The sequence below is a fragment of the Setaria viridis genome, chromosome 9 (genome assembly GCF_005286985.2).
Source record: "Setaria viridis chromosome 9, Setaria_viridis_v4.0, whole genome shotgun sequence".
Classification (NCBI taxonomy): domain Eukaryota; kingdom Viridiplantae; phylum Streptophyta; class Magnoliopsida; order Poales; family Poaceae; genus Setaria; species Setaria viridis.
Genome location: NC_048271.2, coordinates 10,914,073 through 10,931,414, shown reverse-complemented (window position 1 = coordinate 10,931,414; position 17,342 = coordinate 10,914,073). Strand labels below are relative to the sequence as shown.

The following is a 17,342-nucleotide window of genomic DNA, read 5'->3' as shown; positions in this document are numbered from 1 at the left end:
GTGTCCGGACGAATCGATCGCACCCAGCTCCGCCTTTCTTCTCCGATCCTGCAGCCACTAGCTTCATTATTTCACTGCTCTGCTAGGTCGGAATAATCCATCACCAAACTAAAGCTCCTCTGCTGTGTAGTGTTCATTTCCCTACCAAAAAGATCGTTCTGTCAGTGGCAATGACCGAGACGTGCTCTCAACTGCCGGCAATTCTCATGGAGCCTTTCTTCGAGGACCGTAAAATTTCTCCAGTAAGTACACGCGCTGTTGTTGTACGCGCTCCGATCCTAAAAAGGCTAATCCCCGTCTGATTGTGCCTGTCTCCATCTGAAGATTATTTATATATATACTACATATAATATGTGCGGTTAGCAGCATAAGCAGTTATTCTTATCGTCGCTGTCTCGCATCTAGCTGGCTCCAATCCAAAGCAACGACGCCGGGTCTCCGTTATTCACCAGGCCTGCACTGCATGGGTGGTTGGAGGTGGTTGGAGTTGGCTGGAAATCCTCGGCGCCGGGCCGCATGTCGAATCGAATCGATGCTTCGCTCTAGCCCTGTCTTGTCATCAACAAAATCCTTCCCGTCGTTTTCGGTGCCATGGTTGTTGAGACCCCGGCGATCCCGCTCTAGAAGAAGAAGAAGGGACGGAGAAGGACGTGGTGCGTGCGGCGAGATTAGCAGTCGCTCATCGTTAAATATTCGATCGCCTCTTGTCTTCACGCACACATGTGCATGGCCTGTCTCTGTGCGCGTGTCTTCCTCTGCCAGTATATATGCAGCGGCATCGTCGCGGTTGCTAGCTCGCCGCCACCGCCGCACTGCAGACTGTGCGAGCTGCAGTCTGCAGTGAGTGTGCTAGCTCTGCTGGGGCGGAGACACTCTGAGCCGAGTGAGCTGCTTGCCACTACAGTACAGCCGAGTATAGTCTGAGATGGAGGAGGGGCTTCCGCCGGGGTTCCGGTTCCACCCGACGGACGAGGAGCTCATCACCTACTACCTCACACGCAAGGTCTCCGACTTCGCCTTCGCCACCCGCGCCATCGCCGACGTCGACCTCAACAAGTGCGAGCCATGGGATCTCCCAAGTAAGCGCGGTTCATATGCTGCTACTCCAGTATCCAGCCACTGATCGAGCTCCTTGCTCTTCTAGATAGCGCTTTTCACCCACATCAACTTTCTATCTAGCACCTGGAGAAAGTTTTGGTTCTATTCTGGCTAAGGCATATGCATGCATGAAACACGCTGGATGTCTCCTGGTATTTCTTTTTGCATATTTTAGCTAGGAATTCTTTTTTGCAAATCAGAGTATCAGACTGCAATTTTCCTAGCCAACTTCCATATATTGCACGCGTGATTCATACTGAATAACTGAAACATCATTACTCTTCGTGCTTGCCCTCCTGTGTGGTGTGATTTGGTGAGAATCCCAATGCCTTCACCTAAGTTAATTTGTTGCATGCATAAATCAAGGTCACTGTCATATGTGTACATCCTGTTATACTCACTACATATTTACAGACCATAGTAACTGCGCATGACTTAGTCTTTGGTCATTCAGACTTGCACAGTTGCAGTACCTCAGTAAATGATCAAGACTGGTTCAAGAACATTCAGACTCCGCGTACATTGCTTGCCTGCTGCTAATTGACCGGACTTTACAATCAATCTGCAGGCAAAGCTAGCATGGGTGAGAAGGAGTGGTACTTCTTCAGCATGCGCGACCGCAAGTACCCGACCGGCATCCGCACGAACCGCGCCACCGACTCCGGCTACTGGAAGACCACCGGCAAGGACAAGGAGATCTTCCACTGCGGCATGCTCGTGGGGATGAAGAAAACATTAGTCTTCTACAGGGGTAGGGCTCCCAAGGGAGAGAAGACCAGCTGGGTCATGCACGAGTACAGGCTCCAGAACAAGTTCCCCTACAAACCCAACAAGGTAAATTTCGTCTAATGCAGGTGCAACCTATCGTCAAATTCGTCTGTTGGAACCCACAAGTCATCAGTCAATTTCAAGCATTTACTACTGGCATTGTTGCAAGCTTGTGAATAATGTTTCCTCATCAAACGCATTTTTGTTCCATTTCTGTTCTGTTAGGAGGAATGGGTGGTGTGCAGGGTGTTCAAGAAGTCCCAGATCATCAAGATAAGGCCGCCACAAGGAAGCCCCACGATGGACGACTCCCTAGGCCACGACGCCAACGCCTCCCTCAGCGAGCTCGGGGAGCTCGACGTTTCCTCCATCCTCGGCGGCTTCGCGCCGGCGCCCGCGGCGCACACGTCCTCCAGCTCGCCGGGCGGCGCGCTCCACCATGGCGCCGGCGGCGAGAGCTTCGGCCACACCAGGGTGGACATGAGCGCGTACATGAGCTGGATGGCGGCGGCCAATCAGGGCGCCGCGGCGGCCGCTGCAGCCGCCATGCTTCCCTGGGCCACGACGACGACGCCAGGATTGTTCGGCAATGTCTTCGCGCCGAACCAACACCAGCTGGTGCAGAAGCCGCTTCCGTTCGCCGGCCAGCCGCGAGACCTCGGCGGTTTTGTGGGGAACGCCGGAAGTGAGCACGCCATGTTCGCAAGCTCGTTGGCAAAGGTTGAGATGGAATGCGATCAGCAGCAGCCACCGCCGCCGCCGGAGCAGCAACTGGCAATGAACGAGTCGACTTGGAGGGCATTCTGATCATCTCCTATATTATATTATATACAGACAAATTATTCCTACACCACAGCGATCAACGACTTCGTTCTGGACTTGCGGCTGCTCAATTAATATAAACTTGTATGTAGGGGAATATTGTAGGTGATGTATGGGACAAACCCATTTGGTTGAAAAACAGTAAATTTAACTAGAAAAGTTCATGTTAAAATGGGACAAACCCACTAGGTCAAAAGAAGTAAAGTTCTACTATAGAAGTGTACGTGTCTGTCGATTTGTGTACTATGTTTTGTAAGAAACATTATATGCTTGGTCGATTTGTTATTGTAAGGAAAAGGTAAAATTTCTTATTAGTGGGTCTTTGAACTTGAACAATGTTTCGATAATATATATAAAAGAATCTTACTTAAGTCCCGTTTGGATCTCTGCACTAAAATTAGTTTGATGTTTAATTGGATGCCAATTAGGAATAGTAAACATGGGCTAATTTCAAAACTAATCGCACGAGTAGAACCCATTCATCCTAATTAGCCCATAATTAGCTCATGTGATCCTACAGTAAACATGAGCTAATTAGGATCAATGGATTACACTAATCAATTAGTCATGAATTATATAATTAGTTTCGCAATCATGTTTAGTCCTAACATCCACATCGGACTAATTTTTAGTCCTGGGATCCAGAAAGGACCTTAGCTAGGATTGGTATGGTTTTCTTTATATCTATTCGTACCTGCCGATTAGCTCCCACAATTATAATTTATAATGGTGAAAATGGTTATTACAATTTATAATTTTTATATATAATTAGGTAAATGGAAAAGGTCAAATAAAAGTTCTAGATGTAATATACTAGTAATAAACAATTAGTTCAATATATCCCAACTAATAAGTATAATTTACAGAACCTTTTATTTAGTTTTCTCATCTACCACCATTGAGGTCCCTCTATATATTTTGCTGGTCCTTTTATATAATGATTTATCGAGGTGAAATTGTTATTGTGTTATCAGCGTTCTTTTTTGGGAATGCATCTATTACAACTGGTTGAAAATGGTCATGCACGCCAAAACTGTCGTTGCAAACTCAAAGAGCAAAATAGTCTACTCAAAAGAAATGACATTATATGCTTGTGGTGTCTCGTGGCAAAGAATCATGATTTTATAATGGTAAATGGCAGATTATTGGAAGTTCAATATGAAATGGCAAGCGCCAGCAAAGTTCAATATCCTGTGGAAAAATAACCACTCCTACAATTTTCTACGATTATCTAACATCTATATGTGTTTTCTCTAAGCTGGACAATGCTTTTCATTTAGCTTTATGGAACTTCTATAAATATTCTTTACCTATTTTGCCCTTCGTCCTTAGATCTTGAATAATGTAGTAAAATATTATCCTAGTTTATAAGCATAATAAATTATTTTCTTCATCAATGGACCTGACTTATTGCCTATTCTTACACCCTGTCCTATTTTTTTTCTTTTTCCTCCTTTTTTATTATATAGCAGATAGATGTATCACTTAGTTTGTTTTGAACTTGTGTATATAGATGTCTTGTACTGTACATATAGGTTATTCCTGACCACAAAATCTATTTTGTTGCATAAATGGTATGATTGATATGGTAAGAGAACAAAGTCATGGCATGCAATTAACAGGAATTTGTCGATAGAACAGTTGTCACTGTGGACACTCGTTATGCGTACAGAATGCTCAGTGTGCTTTTTTTTCTCTCAACAACATTGAAGCATTTTACGCGCTTTCTTCCTCTCAATTTCGTCGTCTACGAATATATGAAGCATTACCGGTACGAATGAGCCGTGTGCATCCTTAAGACCTTTTTTTACAGGTGCTTTCGTCCTTTTCTACTTTCGGGTGGCCCATTATGGCCCAACTAAACACACGCAGGCCCGCAGTCCCCTGCTTTCCTCTTCTTGTCCTTCTTGGGCCACAGATTATCTTTTCTAGTGAGTTCTGCTAGTTCTTTTGTCCTTCTTGGGCCGCTGCCATGATGGATGATGGCTGCTCCAAGCCTCTATGCAGCCCAATCATCGCTCAAGGCCGAGTAACCAAACGTGGGCCACGACAACCGGAAATCATATCCATGTTCAGGAAGATTTTCTTAAGTTATCTATGTTTGAGATTCATGCGAACATTCACTTCCCTTGGATCACCACCACCTAAACCCTAACCTCACTCCCTCCCTCCCTTGCCTGCGCCGCCACCCCCTGCGTGCCGCCCATGCCACCGCACTGCTCCACGCACCGTAGCGGTTGGCTCACCGCTGGTGTTGTCGCGGCCCTATCGCCGCCGAGTCGGAAAAAAGATGTTGGTTCAACATTTTTTCTAAAATATTGAGGTTCAACTTTTCTCAAAAAATATAGGTTCAGCTTTTTTCAAAAAAATGTATCCAATATTTTTCCAATTGAAATGTTGAATGGGCCATTAGTTGGCCCTTGGTGGCTTTGGAACGGAACAGGAATATGAAGGTGGGCCTTGCTGGACTTTATAGTTCAAGCGCTTAACCTCCGGTAGATATATATGACCCTCATGACAATCCCGTAAAGCAGGTTAGCCATATTCGATAATCTCCTCCCGGTAAAAAAATGGTTTAACAGGCTTTGCATATCTAGATAGTAAACTACCTGTTTTAAACAGAGAGCAATATTTTTGCAAACCATCAGCTGCAAGCTAAAATCTAAAAAGAATCTACCCTTGTAATTACTTTGCTCCATCGCTTGCACTTTGGCACTTTGCTGACATCTGCATCAGCCTACGTGTATATCAACTTTTGCACCATTCTTGACATACACTGCTGTTGGTTGATTATTACGTACACTTCGTCCAGCTCACTAGGGTTAGAGCAAATGTACAACCTCAAGTCTCCTACCCTGGCGACAAACGAGCTCCTCCCTCTTTCTCTTTGACGGCAGTACGGCACAATATATATTTGGCTACAACAATGACGTGCACTTATTTTACACACACACACACACACTATCAGGGGCCTGCATGCATGGTATGGTAGTAGTTAAACACCACGGTTCATGCACTCCTCATAGTGTCTCGGTCTCCTTCCTTATCTCTAATCCACTTTTTAATTGCCGCTTTATCTTTGGTTTGCCACTGTGCCTGCCTACAAGGTGGCAGGAAGGTTTATGTATAGTGGCTCTCTCTCTAACATGCTTTACAGCTGCTGCTCCTCCTCCGAGCAAACGACACGAATCGAGTGCAAAGATTAAACAACAGTTGCGTACGACTACGATCAAGTTCAAGCCAAATGACGTTAGCTCGATCGCAACTCAACTCAATCGCGCTTAATTATATTGCTAGTAGATATACTGCAATTTGATCACGCGTTCTTGTCTCCTGTTAATTGACAATTGCTAATCAGCCTTCCACGTCGCAAAAGCTGCTTGCTCCCAAATCCTGATCTTATATATAGATAGATATACATCTCTTTACATGTCACGCGATTTACGCGCATACGTAGTGAGATCTTTGAACGGATAGCTAAACATGTAGCAGCTGGCCTGCAAAGATCTCTGAGCATATCTCCAGCTATTTGTTTATCGATCGTGCCAGTTCCTATAAACGGGTTACTGTGATTAGCCGGACATGATGAGTTGCTTAAGATCTGCAGCTTCCTAAATCTGGGTAAATTTTAATTGAAAAGTTTGCGCTTTAGACCTACCTCGGATTATTCTAAACGATCTTAGTTAAACACGAGCACGGCTTCCGTCTTTTGTTTTTTTTAACCTTGTGATTCATGGACTGATTTTTACCGGTGGGCACGTCAGTGATCAATCAGCACTAGCAGCTCACCTTTGCTCGACGCGTTTGTCTCTCGTTAAAAATTTAGTGCGCGCACTTTTGGATGTGGTGGTCGTGTGGTCGCGTGTAGGAACTTCTTTTCCTCTCTGGATCCTTGGAATTGAATTCCATTTTAATGATCATAATTTAGACATAAATTAATTAAGTTTATATAACTGTATGTGAAATATATTTGTATATTATTGTTGGCTATATGGGAGAGATACTTATGTGCTGCACTCCTGTTATAAGGAAGCGAGTTGAACAACGTGCTAGTTGCACATTAGAAACATAGCATAAGGATCTATAGAATCAATTTCCATCTCCCACCCCATGAATTTAAGATAGACTTATATCTAAATTTTGAAAAGTTGTGGAATGTTACATTCCAAAACAAATAGCATACTTCATTAAGTAGATTCCAATTCCTTTAAAATGAAGGGATCCAAACGGAGCCTTAGTAAAATTCGTGGTCCGGTAGGCTGTTAGTTCTCACCATTTTTGTTTCTGTACCGTATACTAGGTAAAAAAGCAATAATAGTGAAATTGTCAAACGACTTATTTGAAACCCTACAGGTAGTTAGGTAAGTACGTTTTAATAATTACATCTAGTGCACCGCTCGATTGCCGCTGCCTTTGATGAATGCATGTGTGCAACCCGTACAGTGCAGCGTTGGCACACAGGTGTTCCCTCTCGCGCGTGAAACGTTGACACGGCCTGCACCTACACAAGCTCGGACAACCAAAACTCTACATACATGCATGCACGTCCTTGCCCTTGCGTAAGCTTACGACGTGGTGACCGGCGACGCGTCTCCACGCTCCATGATGCAGTATCGATTTGCTGCCCTCTGAAACAGAAAAAGGAACCCACACACTTTCGCGCGCACGTTGCAACGTGGCAAGCTCACGTACGTCCAAGGACTGCTGGCGGTCAACAACGTAGCAATAGCAACGGCCGGCGATGGCGACGTCCGCGGCGAGCGTGCACGGTGATTGGCCAGCCAGGTGTCCTTTCGTCTGCCGCTGTTCCGTCTCTCACCAAAGGTGTGCCGGAAACGGTCACGAGACGGGCGGCAGGGGCTCGTGAATACTGTAGTGCACATGTGTACTGATCCATGTACAATTGTACGCCGAGCGCCATCGATTGAGTCTCTTGACTACGGAGAACTGTAGTAGCTTGATTATTGCATCAAGCCTGTGACTTGCTGCAAAAGTGTCGTCCTCATTTCGGACGCCATGATCAGATTATTTTCTGCTAATCAAATATAATAATCAATAAGAATCAGTTTGGGCAGGCAGCAACACCCGTGCACGTACATGAATGTATATATCCTGTCGACACGTACGAGCGCTGGCGTCGACACGTGCGCACAGGGCGCGCACACAATGACACAATTGCAGCAAGCAAACCAACCGGGACGCAACGTGTTTCCTTCCTCTGAAACTAGCGATGCCCGTTTGGGAAGGAGCATGTAAAAGTTGTAGAGCCCTTGCCTGAAAGCCTTGCTATCTTGTTCTCGTGATGCCTCGACGGCTCAACCTCTCTACATGGGCACATGGTGCAGCTCTTCTTTATTTTCGGCCTAACGAAATGGGGCATTGGAAAGTACACCTTTTCCTGCCTGCTGCTGGGATGGGTCAATCAGGGTGTGTTTGGTTTGGAGGTCGAATTGGGTTGGAACGGGTTCGATCTCCATCGACTCATGTTTGGTTGAAAATGCATCTGGATTGGGTCGGACCCAGGAGGGAATATTCCTCCTAGATGCGGGCCAAATGCATCCGCCCAAAACGAGCAAACGCACTCGACTCACATCAACGCCGTCCCTCTCCGTTCGTGCGTGCAGGCAAGTTGGCGCGGGGGAGGGAGGGAGGGGGTGATGGTCGGTGTGGGGAGGGAGAGAGGGGGGGGGGGCGGCTGGCGCGGGGAAGAGGTAGGGGTGGCGAGCGGACGGCGCTAGCGGCATGGAGGAGCGGGTCGGCGTGGGGAGAGGGAAGAGCGGCGGCCAGCGCGGGAAGGGAGGGAGGGGGTGACGGTCGACGCGGGGAGAGGGAGGAGCAGCAGTCCGCGCGGGGAGGGAGGGAGGGGGCGGCCGGCGCGGGGAGGCCGACGCCAGGGAAGAGGCAGGGAGGCCGACACGAGGGAGGTTGCGTAAGGGAGGCCGGCGCGGGGAAGGTAGGCGTGGGAAAGAGGCAGGGACGGTGAGCGGACGGCGCCGGCGGCGTGAAGGAGCGGGCGGTGTCGGGCAGCAATCATCCGGTGGAGGAGCAGAGGCGAGTGGAGGAAGGATGAAGAAGATAAGGTGAGGTTAAAAAAGAAAAGAGGATGATAGATTGGCCCCGCAGCTAACAGGTGGAACCCGTTGCTAACGTTGTTAAAATGACATCTATCCCATCCCTCTCAATCCCTTCAACCAAACAAAAGACTGGAACAAACTCATCCCTCTCATCCAAACACGAGATGGGTTGAACCCAACACACAAAAGTGGATGAACCTAACCTATTCCACTTGATCAAAAACAAACACATCACATGCTCATATTCCCTATGAAGTAGCTGGTGGCTGGTGTGTCGCCACCCAATGCAAGTTCTTCCGGGTCTTTTTCTTTTTCTTTTCATGTTCCTGTTTTTGGTGAAGCTAGACCTCAAATTGGCTATATTCAAATGCATTTTAACTTCCTTGCGACTGTGCCATTGCTGTTTTGTGTAGTTTCACACATTTATTAGGGCATTTGTATACCTTGTTCCATCAATACAAAGTAACATTTTAGACGTCGATGTGTTCAGCCCATGCGATCATCATGTTGTCGATGATGCAATAAGCAAATTTCTTCCCAATGTCCAAAATGACCTCAAGAGGATAAGGACGGATGAGGCGAAACTGCTTAATCTTATTTGCCATCGAGTGTCTATGAGTAACTCCGCGTATAAAGTTTGTCATGAATTCGTGACAGACATCCAAACTGTATTACTTTTGAGACCAATATATGCATATAGTTTCGTATTTATAAAATTCATTTTTTTCAAAGACACATTTGATTACATGGCACTTCATGCTCATTTGCAAGCACACATTTGTAGTCAGGCCTCCTAGTCTAGTGTATATATACTCCGAAAAAATAGTTACAAGAAGTAAAATATTGTAAACCTTGTTAAATAAAATGAATTCTTTAAGTTACTTTATAGATAGGTGCAGTGTGGTGCTTTGGTGACATCTACATATAAAAAACCACATGTGTTGATCAACTTTTTATTGTTGTTGATATAAACCGGTGTATATATACTTTATTTGTACATCGTTCACTGCACTAGGACAAGCACACATGTACAACCATAGTCTCCTATTCCGGCGATACAAGATCGCCTTCCCGCTTCCTTTGTGACGCCACCAAATCTACACACACTTAGGCATGAACTCATAATAAGCCGGTAGACACTTACATATTAGCCGTGCATATATGAACTTTCTTAATTAGTCCCTCTCTTATCTCTATGTCAGCCTACATGGTGGCAGGAGTACTTTATATGATTTCTAAAATGCTTTACAGCTGTTTCTCTCCCAAGCAAATGACACGAATTGCACTTCATATTAAACTAGAATTGGTTGAAGTCAAACGATCAATCAACCTTGGCTCCTATTAAGTGACAAATGCTAATTAGTGTTCCACGTTGCCAAAGTTTGTAGTACCAATTCATGATTAAATAAGGGATTGTGTGCACTATGAGATCTAAATAGTATAGAACATTGCGGGGAAAGCGCCTTCAGTACCAGGTCCTAACCCCCTTTAGTACCGGTTGTGCACCGGTATTGCTACTTCCTTACTAAATGGAAACTTTTAGTACCGGATCAAATAATCGGTACTAAATAACCGGTACTAAAAGGGACCTTTAGTACCGGTTGTTTATATCAACTGGTACTAAAGGTCTTTTTTCTTTTCTATTTTTTTCTTTTTTCTTTTCTATTTTTTTTTCTCATTTTCTTTTCTGTTTCTTTATTCTATATTAGTATTTCGTATTTATTTCCTTTACGTTACTAGTTCTAATATGCTAATATATATAAAGTTGTATTTATGCATACACATTTATGAATAATATTACATTGCATCAACACTTGAAGTTCAATATTTGGATCAACTATTCTGAACCCGAGTCCTGACAGTGATGTAGATTTGATCCATCATTATGGAACTCTCCCGCTGGATTTACTACCTCGTCCAGAAGAAATCCACTGAGTTGTTCTTGAATTGCCTTGATTTTTTCCGTCTCGAGGAGTGCTTCCTTCATGTCTCTCATCTGTGTCATTAGCAAAGGTTATTATATAGTAAATCAATGGGTCTGCACAATTAGAACTAATTTATTGTTAAGAAATTTGTATACGTACTCTGAATTCGTGGTCGATTATACGCTTGGGACCTACAAAGCTATGGATGAACTCACATACATAGTATCTGCATAAATTATTCCCCGAATTCTATCTCAAATACTATATATATGGCAAAAGAAGTTATGAAATATTTGTTGTGTTCAAGGAAGTGTCATAAGATGTGGAAATTCAACACATACCGAGAATTCAGATTTGAAATTAAGTTCCTCCTTGAATTCACTTGCATGATGTCGACGGAAGCGAGCTCATGCTTTGTTAAAAATGTCTATGAGATTTTTGTATTGATATCTTCATTTCCTCAAAGAGTCCATGATATAGACCGCGCTTCAATCAACCACGATTACAAGGAGTATCCAGTGGAAGCTGTACATATATGCATAGTAAAGTTAGTTAGTCTTATGTTTAACTGCTAGTTCGAAAAAGAAAAAAGATGGAAACACGCTCAATCGAAGTTGTACGGTAGAAGTATGTACTTCTTGTAATGTTGGTTGTCTAGGAACTTATATATGTTCTTTAAGGTCATATTTGGTCTATGTCTTACAGTTGACTCGTTTATAATATCCGGGTTCATGAAGTCGATGTCATAGTATCCTTTCCTCCGGCAAGTTTGTATCTCCATCCTTCATGATACAAAATCGAATAGGAGTTAAGACATTGTACAATGACTAGAGCGGGGATTTTGAAGTTAGAGAAAATTAAAGACTTACAGAACCTATGAACTGATGAGTGACTTGTCAAGTACGTCTTGATTGTAAAGGAAATAGAGTTCCTCCAGCGGCACATTTATAATGTCTTCTCCACGGAAATAATGTTGATCTTCAATCCAAATTTCGAGCATGAGTAAACCATTGGCTGAAGCCTTCATGTACCATTGGTGCAATTTGTACATCTTCATTGGAAGACGGTCCACCAACTGCGGCCACACAAGCAGTTTTCCTAACTCAAATTTCCATTTAGCAGCCTCAGGGTGCTTTGGGACATGATCCTCCCTTTGAAGTTGAGCTGGGGTGAGATTTGTATCTTTGGCAAATAGAAATAGGTTCTTATCAAACTCCGAAAGCACCTGGAGCGGGGTAATCGATTGGTTGGATTGGGTTCCAAGCTGTGAATTACTTAACCCACTTTTTTTCTTCTTCTGAAAAGCCTTTGTTATTGAGCGGTCGTAGTCAGATAGCAGTGATTTCTCTGACTTTTTCTCCATGCTTCTAATGAAAGCTCGAAATTTAACCTTATCAAGTGATGGATCTTTCTTCACGGGAGGCTTTGGTATGAAGTGAGATTTAACCTCAGCATCCACTACTATGGCGATTTCCACATCAGTCTCTCGTAAGATTTCTTGGGCTCTGGTTGCTTCTCTTTCGGCTTCTTCTGCTTCTTCTTTGTAGCCGCAGTAGGCAGAACTGAAGGCGTCTTTCGCCGGGTAGCCTTGCTCGTAATAGGAGGAGGTGGACTCATGCTAGGATCCCTGTTAGCTAGTGGACTCAAGCTAGTAGCCCTGTCTGGTAGTGGAGAGGGTGCCCTGGTAGATGGCGTAGGTGATCTTGCCCTTGAGCCTTGAGGAGATGATCCCAAGGTTGGGGGATTCGGCTACGTAATCCTTATGTAGCGCTTGGGCCATAGAATCCAACTATGAATGGCTTCTCCTAGATTCTTTTCCCTGTCACCTCTAGGGATCTCCAGTTTTAGGTCATCCCAACCGTCGACCACTCCGTCCACCCCAACTTTGGTGTAACCGTGAGCTGGAATCTTCATGCCATGAATTGTTTGGCCTCGTATCAATTGTTCAGCCACACCATAAGCCACCACGATGAGGTTGTTTTTCACGGGAGTAACAAGCTCACAAGGGGCTCTCCCAGTGATGTCATCCATTAGGTGGCATTGGTTGTCCTCAAATATGTCAGAAGATCCTCCAGCTGGAGCTTCCGTGGAAGCAATGTTGCTTCGACACTGAGAGGGGCTTACATCGACATTATCCTCTGATGATGCAGCTACTTGTTCACTGGCTTGTTTGCTAAGAGCTAGAGCCACATACCGGTCGATTGCATGCTCTATTATTGCCTCTTTCAAAGCTACGTGTTCTTGCAACTCTCGCAGCTATCATGCGTGTTCGGCCTTACTTCTTTTGCGACTTCTGTAGGAATCAATGTGCTCACGAAAGGCAAACTTTCATGGAATTACTCCTTTTCCTCGGCAACATGCAGGGTGTTCTGGATTATCTAGTGCCATAGTCAGCTCGTCCTTCTATTGATCAAGCATGAAGATCCTTCGTCCGTAGCCTTTGTTAACTCAACAAGCCTCGTAGCCGCTTCTCTTAATTCTTGGCCGAACACAAATGATCCATCTTTGGGATTGAGCGTGCCGCCATGAGTATAATACCATTGCTTTGCTTGCTCCGGCCATTCGAGAGTCACCGGTACTATTTCCTTAGCAATTATGTCATCTTCCATCCTCTGCCATTTGATGATCCCCCTTCTTGTAACCTCCAGGCCTAATTTGATGAAAGTATTTCTTCTGATGATAATTGTCAGTATTGGTTTTAGTTGCCTTAGCGCTCTTTTGCGACTGCTTGAACTGCACAAATGATTTGTGCATCCTAGTGATCTCTTAACTTTGGATGCTTCGTGAAATCTGGTGTAAGGCCCTTCTTTATGTAGTCTTTGTTTAGGTTATTCTCGTACGTCTGAAAGCAATTACACCCTTCCGAAAGACCCAATCTTTCACTTTTTATACATCTACACCATCAAACCTGAAGTTTTCTTTTATCTGCTCCCATAACATTTCCTTCTCTCCATCAGAGACCACGCTTATGGGGACCTCAGGTATAGGGAACACACTCTCATCGATTTCAGGGATTTTCCAATTCTGAAAGCTTATTGGGATATTATCCCTAACAAGAAATCCAATTTGATTTACCAATTTGGTCTTAGCATTGTCTAGAGCAGTTGGTTCATCCTCTTCATTAATTTCCATGATGATGATACGTCCCTCTAGCTTCTTCTTCGGGCCTCTTTTCTGTTTAGGCCTGCTCGATCCAGATGGTCGAAAATGAAAGAACTATTAATCCCCAGTAATCTTGACAAGTATAGAATTCAATTCATGTTTACATATACTAATTCCTATACCTCGCCTTGTTGCCCATCATTGCCTCCCTCAGCAATTGGTTCCTTCTCATTGCCATCACCAGACATGTTGGGGTAGATGCCAGTCTAGCTGTGATCGATCTCTTCATTTGGTTGATCGTTCATGTGACCTTGAGCAATCAAGTCCATTAGGTATTCCGCGTCCAACCGAGCCTGCTCGTCCTCTGATCATGCCATTGTAACTAATATAATATAAAAGTATTATTCTAAGAAATAGGCATCAACAATAAAAAGAATGACTAAAAAAATAATCAAACACTTGGTACAATTTGTTACAATAAATGACTAAAAATTTATTTACAGTGAATTGCGCGTCATTTACAACCATCATCAAATATTTTCTAAAATTTTATGCACAATTATTACAAAAAATGACTAAAAAATGAATGACTAATAGTTATTCATTTTGTAACAATAAATGACTAAAAAAGAATGAAACACTTATACAATTTGTTACATTTCTAATATTTTGCGCACATTTCTATAATTTATTGAACTATTTGATGAATTTCTAATATAATGACAACAAAAATATTTACAACGAAACGTAGTCGTTCACTATCATCAAATTTCTTGAAATTTTCTAGAAGTATCAAAGTAATTTTCATTTTTTAAGACATTTCTAACAATTATCAGGATACAATAAACATGGCATAATCAATGTTGTACAATTTACAATTAATAGGCTTTTCCAAGAATTTTCCTATATTTTCTAGCTAATTCAAGAAATTTTCTATAATTTCTAGCTAGTTCCAGAATTTTCCGACAATTTCTAGCTACCTTCATATATTGCAGAGAAGATGACGTTAGCCAGCCGCGAGCTTACATCAGCAGAGAAGATGCGAAGCCCGTGGTCAGCTGTGCGATACAGGCGCGGGGGAGGGGGCGGCATTGTCGTCGGGGGAGAGGAGGAAATGGCTCGGGCAGGAGGAGGAAGATGCCTGATTTATAGGAGGGAAGTTAGTACCGGTTGGGAGCTCCAACTGATACTAAAGGTCACCCATTAGTACCGGGTTAGTACCGGGTGGAGGTTCCACCCGGTACTAATGGGTGACCTTTAGTACCGGTTGGAGCCCCCAACCGGTACTGAAGGGGGTCAGGGGGACTCCTGGGGAACTAGCCGTTAGACCCGGTACTAATGCTCATATTAGTACCAAGTCAAAGACCAACCGGTACTATGGGTTAGGACCAATGCTCAGTTTTCCAGTATTGGAAACTCATGAAAATATTTAGCGACATCTAATAGATGTCCTCTAAGATCTTTTTCATCATATCTTGAGGGACTGAATATACTATTATCTTGTCAACCGAGCATAGCAATTACTATGGTTATTAACCGAGCATGAAGGTCTAAGAAGATCCGGAATTGAACTTCTTCCTAAGTTTTCATACATATATGAAATTTGAGGGGTTTTACCAACATATGTCTAATTATTCATAACCTTATATATGCGATATCATGATTAAGGTTTCAATTGAAGCTTGTTCTGTATGCTTTTTTAATGTCAACTTTTTCTTTGTTTATCAAATAAAAATTCTGATGTTGGTTCCTTACATTTTGATAGCAATTACCACTAACTTCACTGGGAAACAACACAAGTAACAATTCTCATGTTGTTTTTTTCATGCCATACCATATTTGAGCACATGACATGCACTTGTAATATCGCCACCACATGGTTAGAATTTATAGGTCTGTTAGACCTAATCTTTTATTAATTCTTTGTTATCTCTAATCCAATTTTTATTTACCACCTTAGCTTTAGTGGTTATGTAAAGAATTAAACTAAGAATAACTAGAAAAAATGGATGCAAGCTAGATTGCTGCTAAATTGTCTCTTTACTATATACTATCGGTCGACCACGTTCTTGAATTCCATTAATTGTGATCGAACTAGATTAGGAATCCACGTTGCAAAAGCTACTCCAAATTCAAATTAAATAGAATTATGTAACATGTCATTCAGGATTTATACATCATGAGATCAATGGAGAGTAATTAGCTAATTAACCATGCCACCTGGCCTTTCAGGATCTTCAGATGATATCTTGAGTGATTTGAATATATTATCGTGCAATGATTAGATAAGGATGATGATCCACTACAAATTAGAGGACATGAACTTGATACAATCGTGACTTGCACTTTATACCTACCTCGGATTGTATATGAACTGTTATGTGCACGACTTCGATCCTTTTATCTTTTAATTAAAAAATTTGTTTCACTGGTAGGCCCGCTTTGTTTAACATGTTTTTTCACATTCACATTTAGTGTGCACTAGGAATTAATGGGCATGGCAAAATGAGCATACATCTCGTGTTAAGTACTAGATCACTGTTCTCGGTTGATTGATGGAGTTTTGACCTTTACGCTTCACCTATGCCAGCGAGCTCTTGTGATCGGTGTGACCATGTCATATGATATTAGCATGCTTGGCCATACATGTGTCCCCTTGTTGTAATTGAGCTAGCTAGATAAATACGGCTTAAATTGCCACAAGTGTGGTGAGCAATCTGTTGTTGGTCTTGCCACAAATTTGGCTAAGATAGTATGGCTGGCAACCAAACGAGTCCACAAACGAGTGTCTTCTACTTTAAGCCACCTCAGTTGTGGAAAATGACATTCGTTGAAATTGCAAACCATCATCAAGCAGTACCTAAACAACACGAGTCGTGATGTCCCAAACTTTCTGGGCCGTCTCTTATCTCTATCCAATTTTTAATCTGTGCCTTATCTTTAATTTACTACTGTGCCATCCCACGGGGTGGCAGCACTACGTATTGAAAATCTTCAACATGCTTTTTCAGCTGCTCCTCTCTTCTTCCATGCAAACGACTGTAACTGGTGCAAAAGTAAACTTAAGATTGCTCCAAAGTCATACGACGTAAGCCGATCTCGATTTGCTTGGATTAATTTACTATATATGCACAGATCAATCATGTTCTTGTCTCCCGTTAATTGATAAATGCTAATAGCAATCCAGGTTTGAAAAAGGTACCACAAATCCTAATTATTAGCTACTCCATCCATGCAGCAGCTGTCCTCCAAGATCTGACGATATATATACCGAGCGACTTAAATATGTTATTGTTATTGTTGGGAATGAAGATGTCCTTAGGACTCAGATTACATAAATTTGGATAATTAAACTGTAGATTGGCACTTTACACCTACCCTCCGTCCCTCAAAGACTGTTCGTTTTGAAAATTTTAGACAAGATAGTTGCAATGCTAAAAGTCCAAAGTACCCCTAATAACTCTTCTTGGTCGGATGGATTACCGAGTAGAATTAATTCTGCATGCACGCTTGCAGTAATTTTTGGACCTATTAGCCTTCCTTATTTAGCGAG

The 17,342-nt window shown here is 43.0% G+C and overlaps 1 protein-coding gene across 1 annotated transcript; it reads left to right on the top strand.

The window, feature by feature from the left end:
• Positions 1 to 687: 687 nt before the first annotated feature.
• Positions 688 to 3,002, top strand: LOC117836806 (NAC domain-containing protein 100). The gene is made up of 3 exons (XM_034716311.2): positions 688 to 1,079; positions 1,667 to 1,932; positions 2,092 to 3,002. The coding sequence occupies exons 1-3, from the start codon at positions 926 to 928 to the stop codon at positions 2,671 to 2,673; spliced, it is 1,002 nt and encodes a 333-aa protein (XP_034572202.1). The 5' UTR covers positions 688 to 925; the 3' UTR covers positions 2,674 to 3,002.
• The last annotated feature ends 14,340 nt before the right edge of the window (positions 3,003 to 17,342 follow it).

Excerpts from the sequence above, each read along its gene's own strand:
- LOC117836806 (XM_034716311.2), top strand. The coding sequence starts at position 926 with ATGGAGGAGGGGCTTCCGCCGGGGTTCCGGTTCCACCCGACGGACGAG. Across the intron at positions 1,080-1,666 it reads CGAGCCATGGGATCTCCCAA|GCAAAGCTAGCATGGGTGAG; the intron begins GTAAGCGCGGTT and ends ATCAATCTGCAG. Across the intron at positions 1,933-2,091 it reads TCCCCTACAAACCCAACAAG|GAGGAATGGGTGGTGTGCAG; the intron begins GTAAATTTCGTC and ends CTGTTCTGTTAG.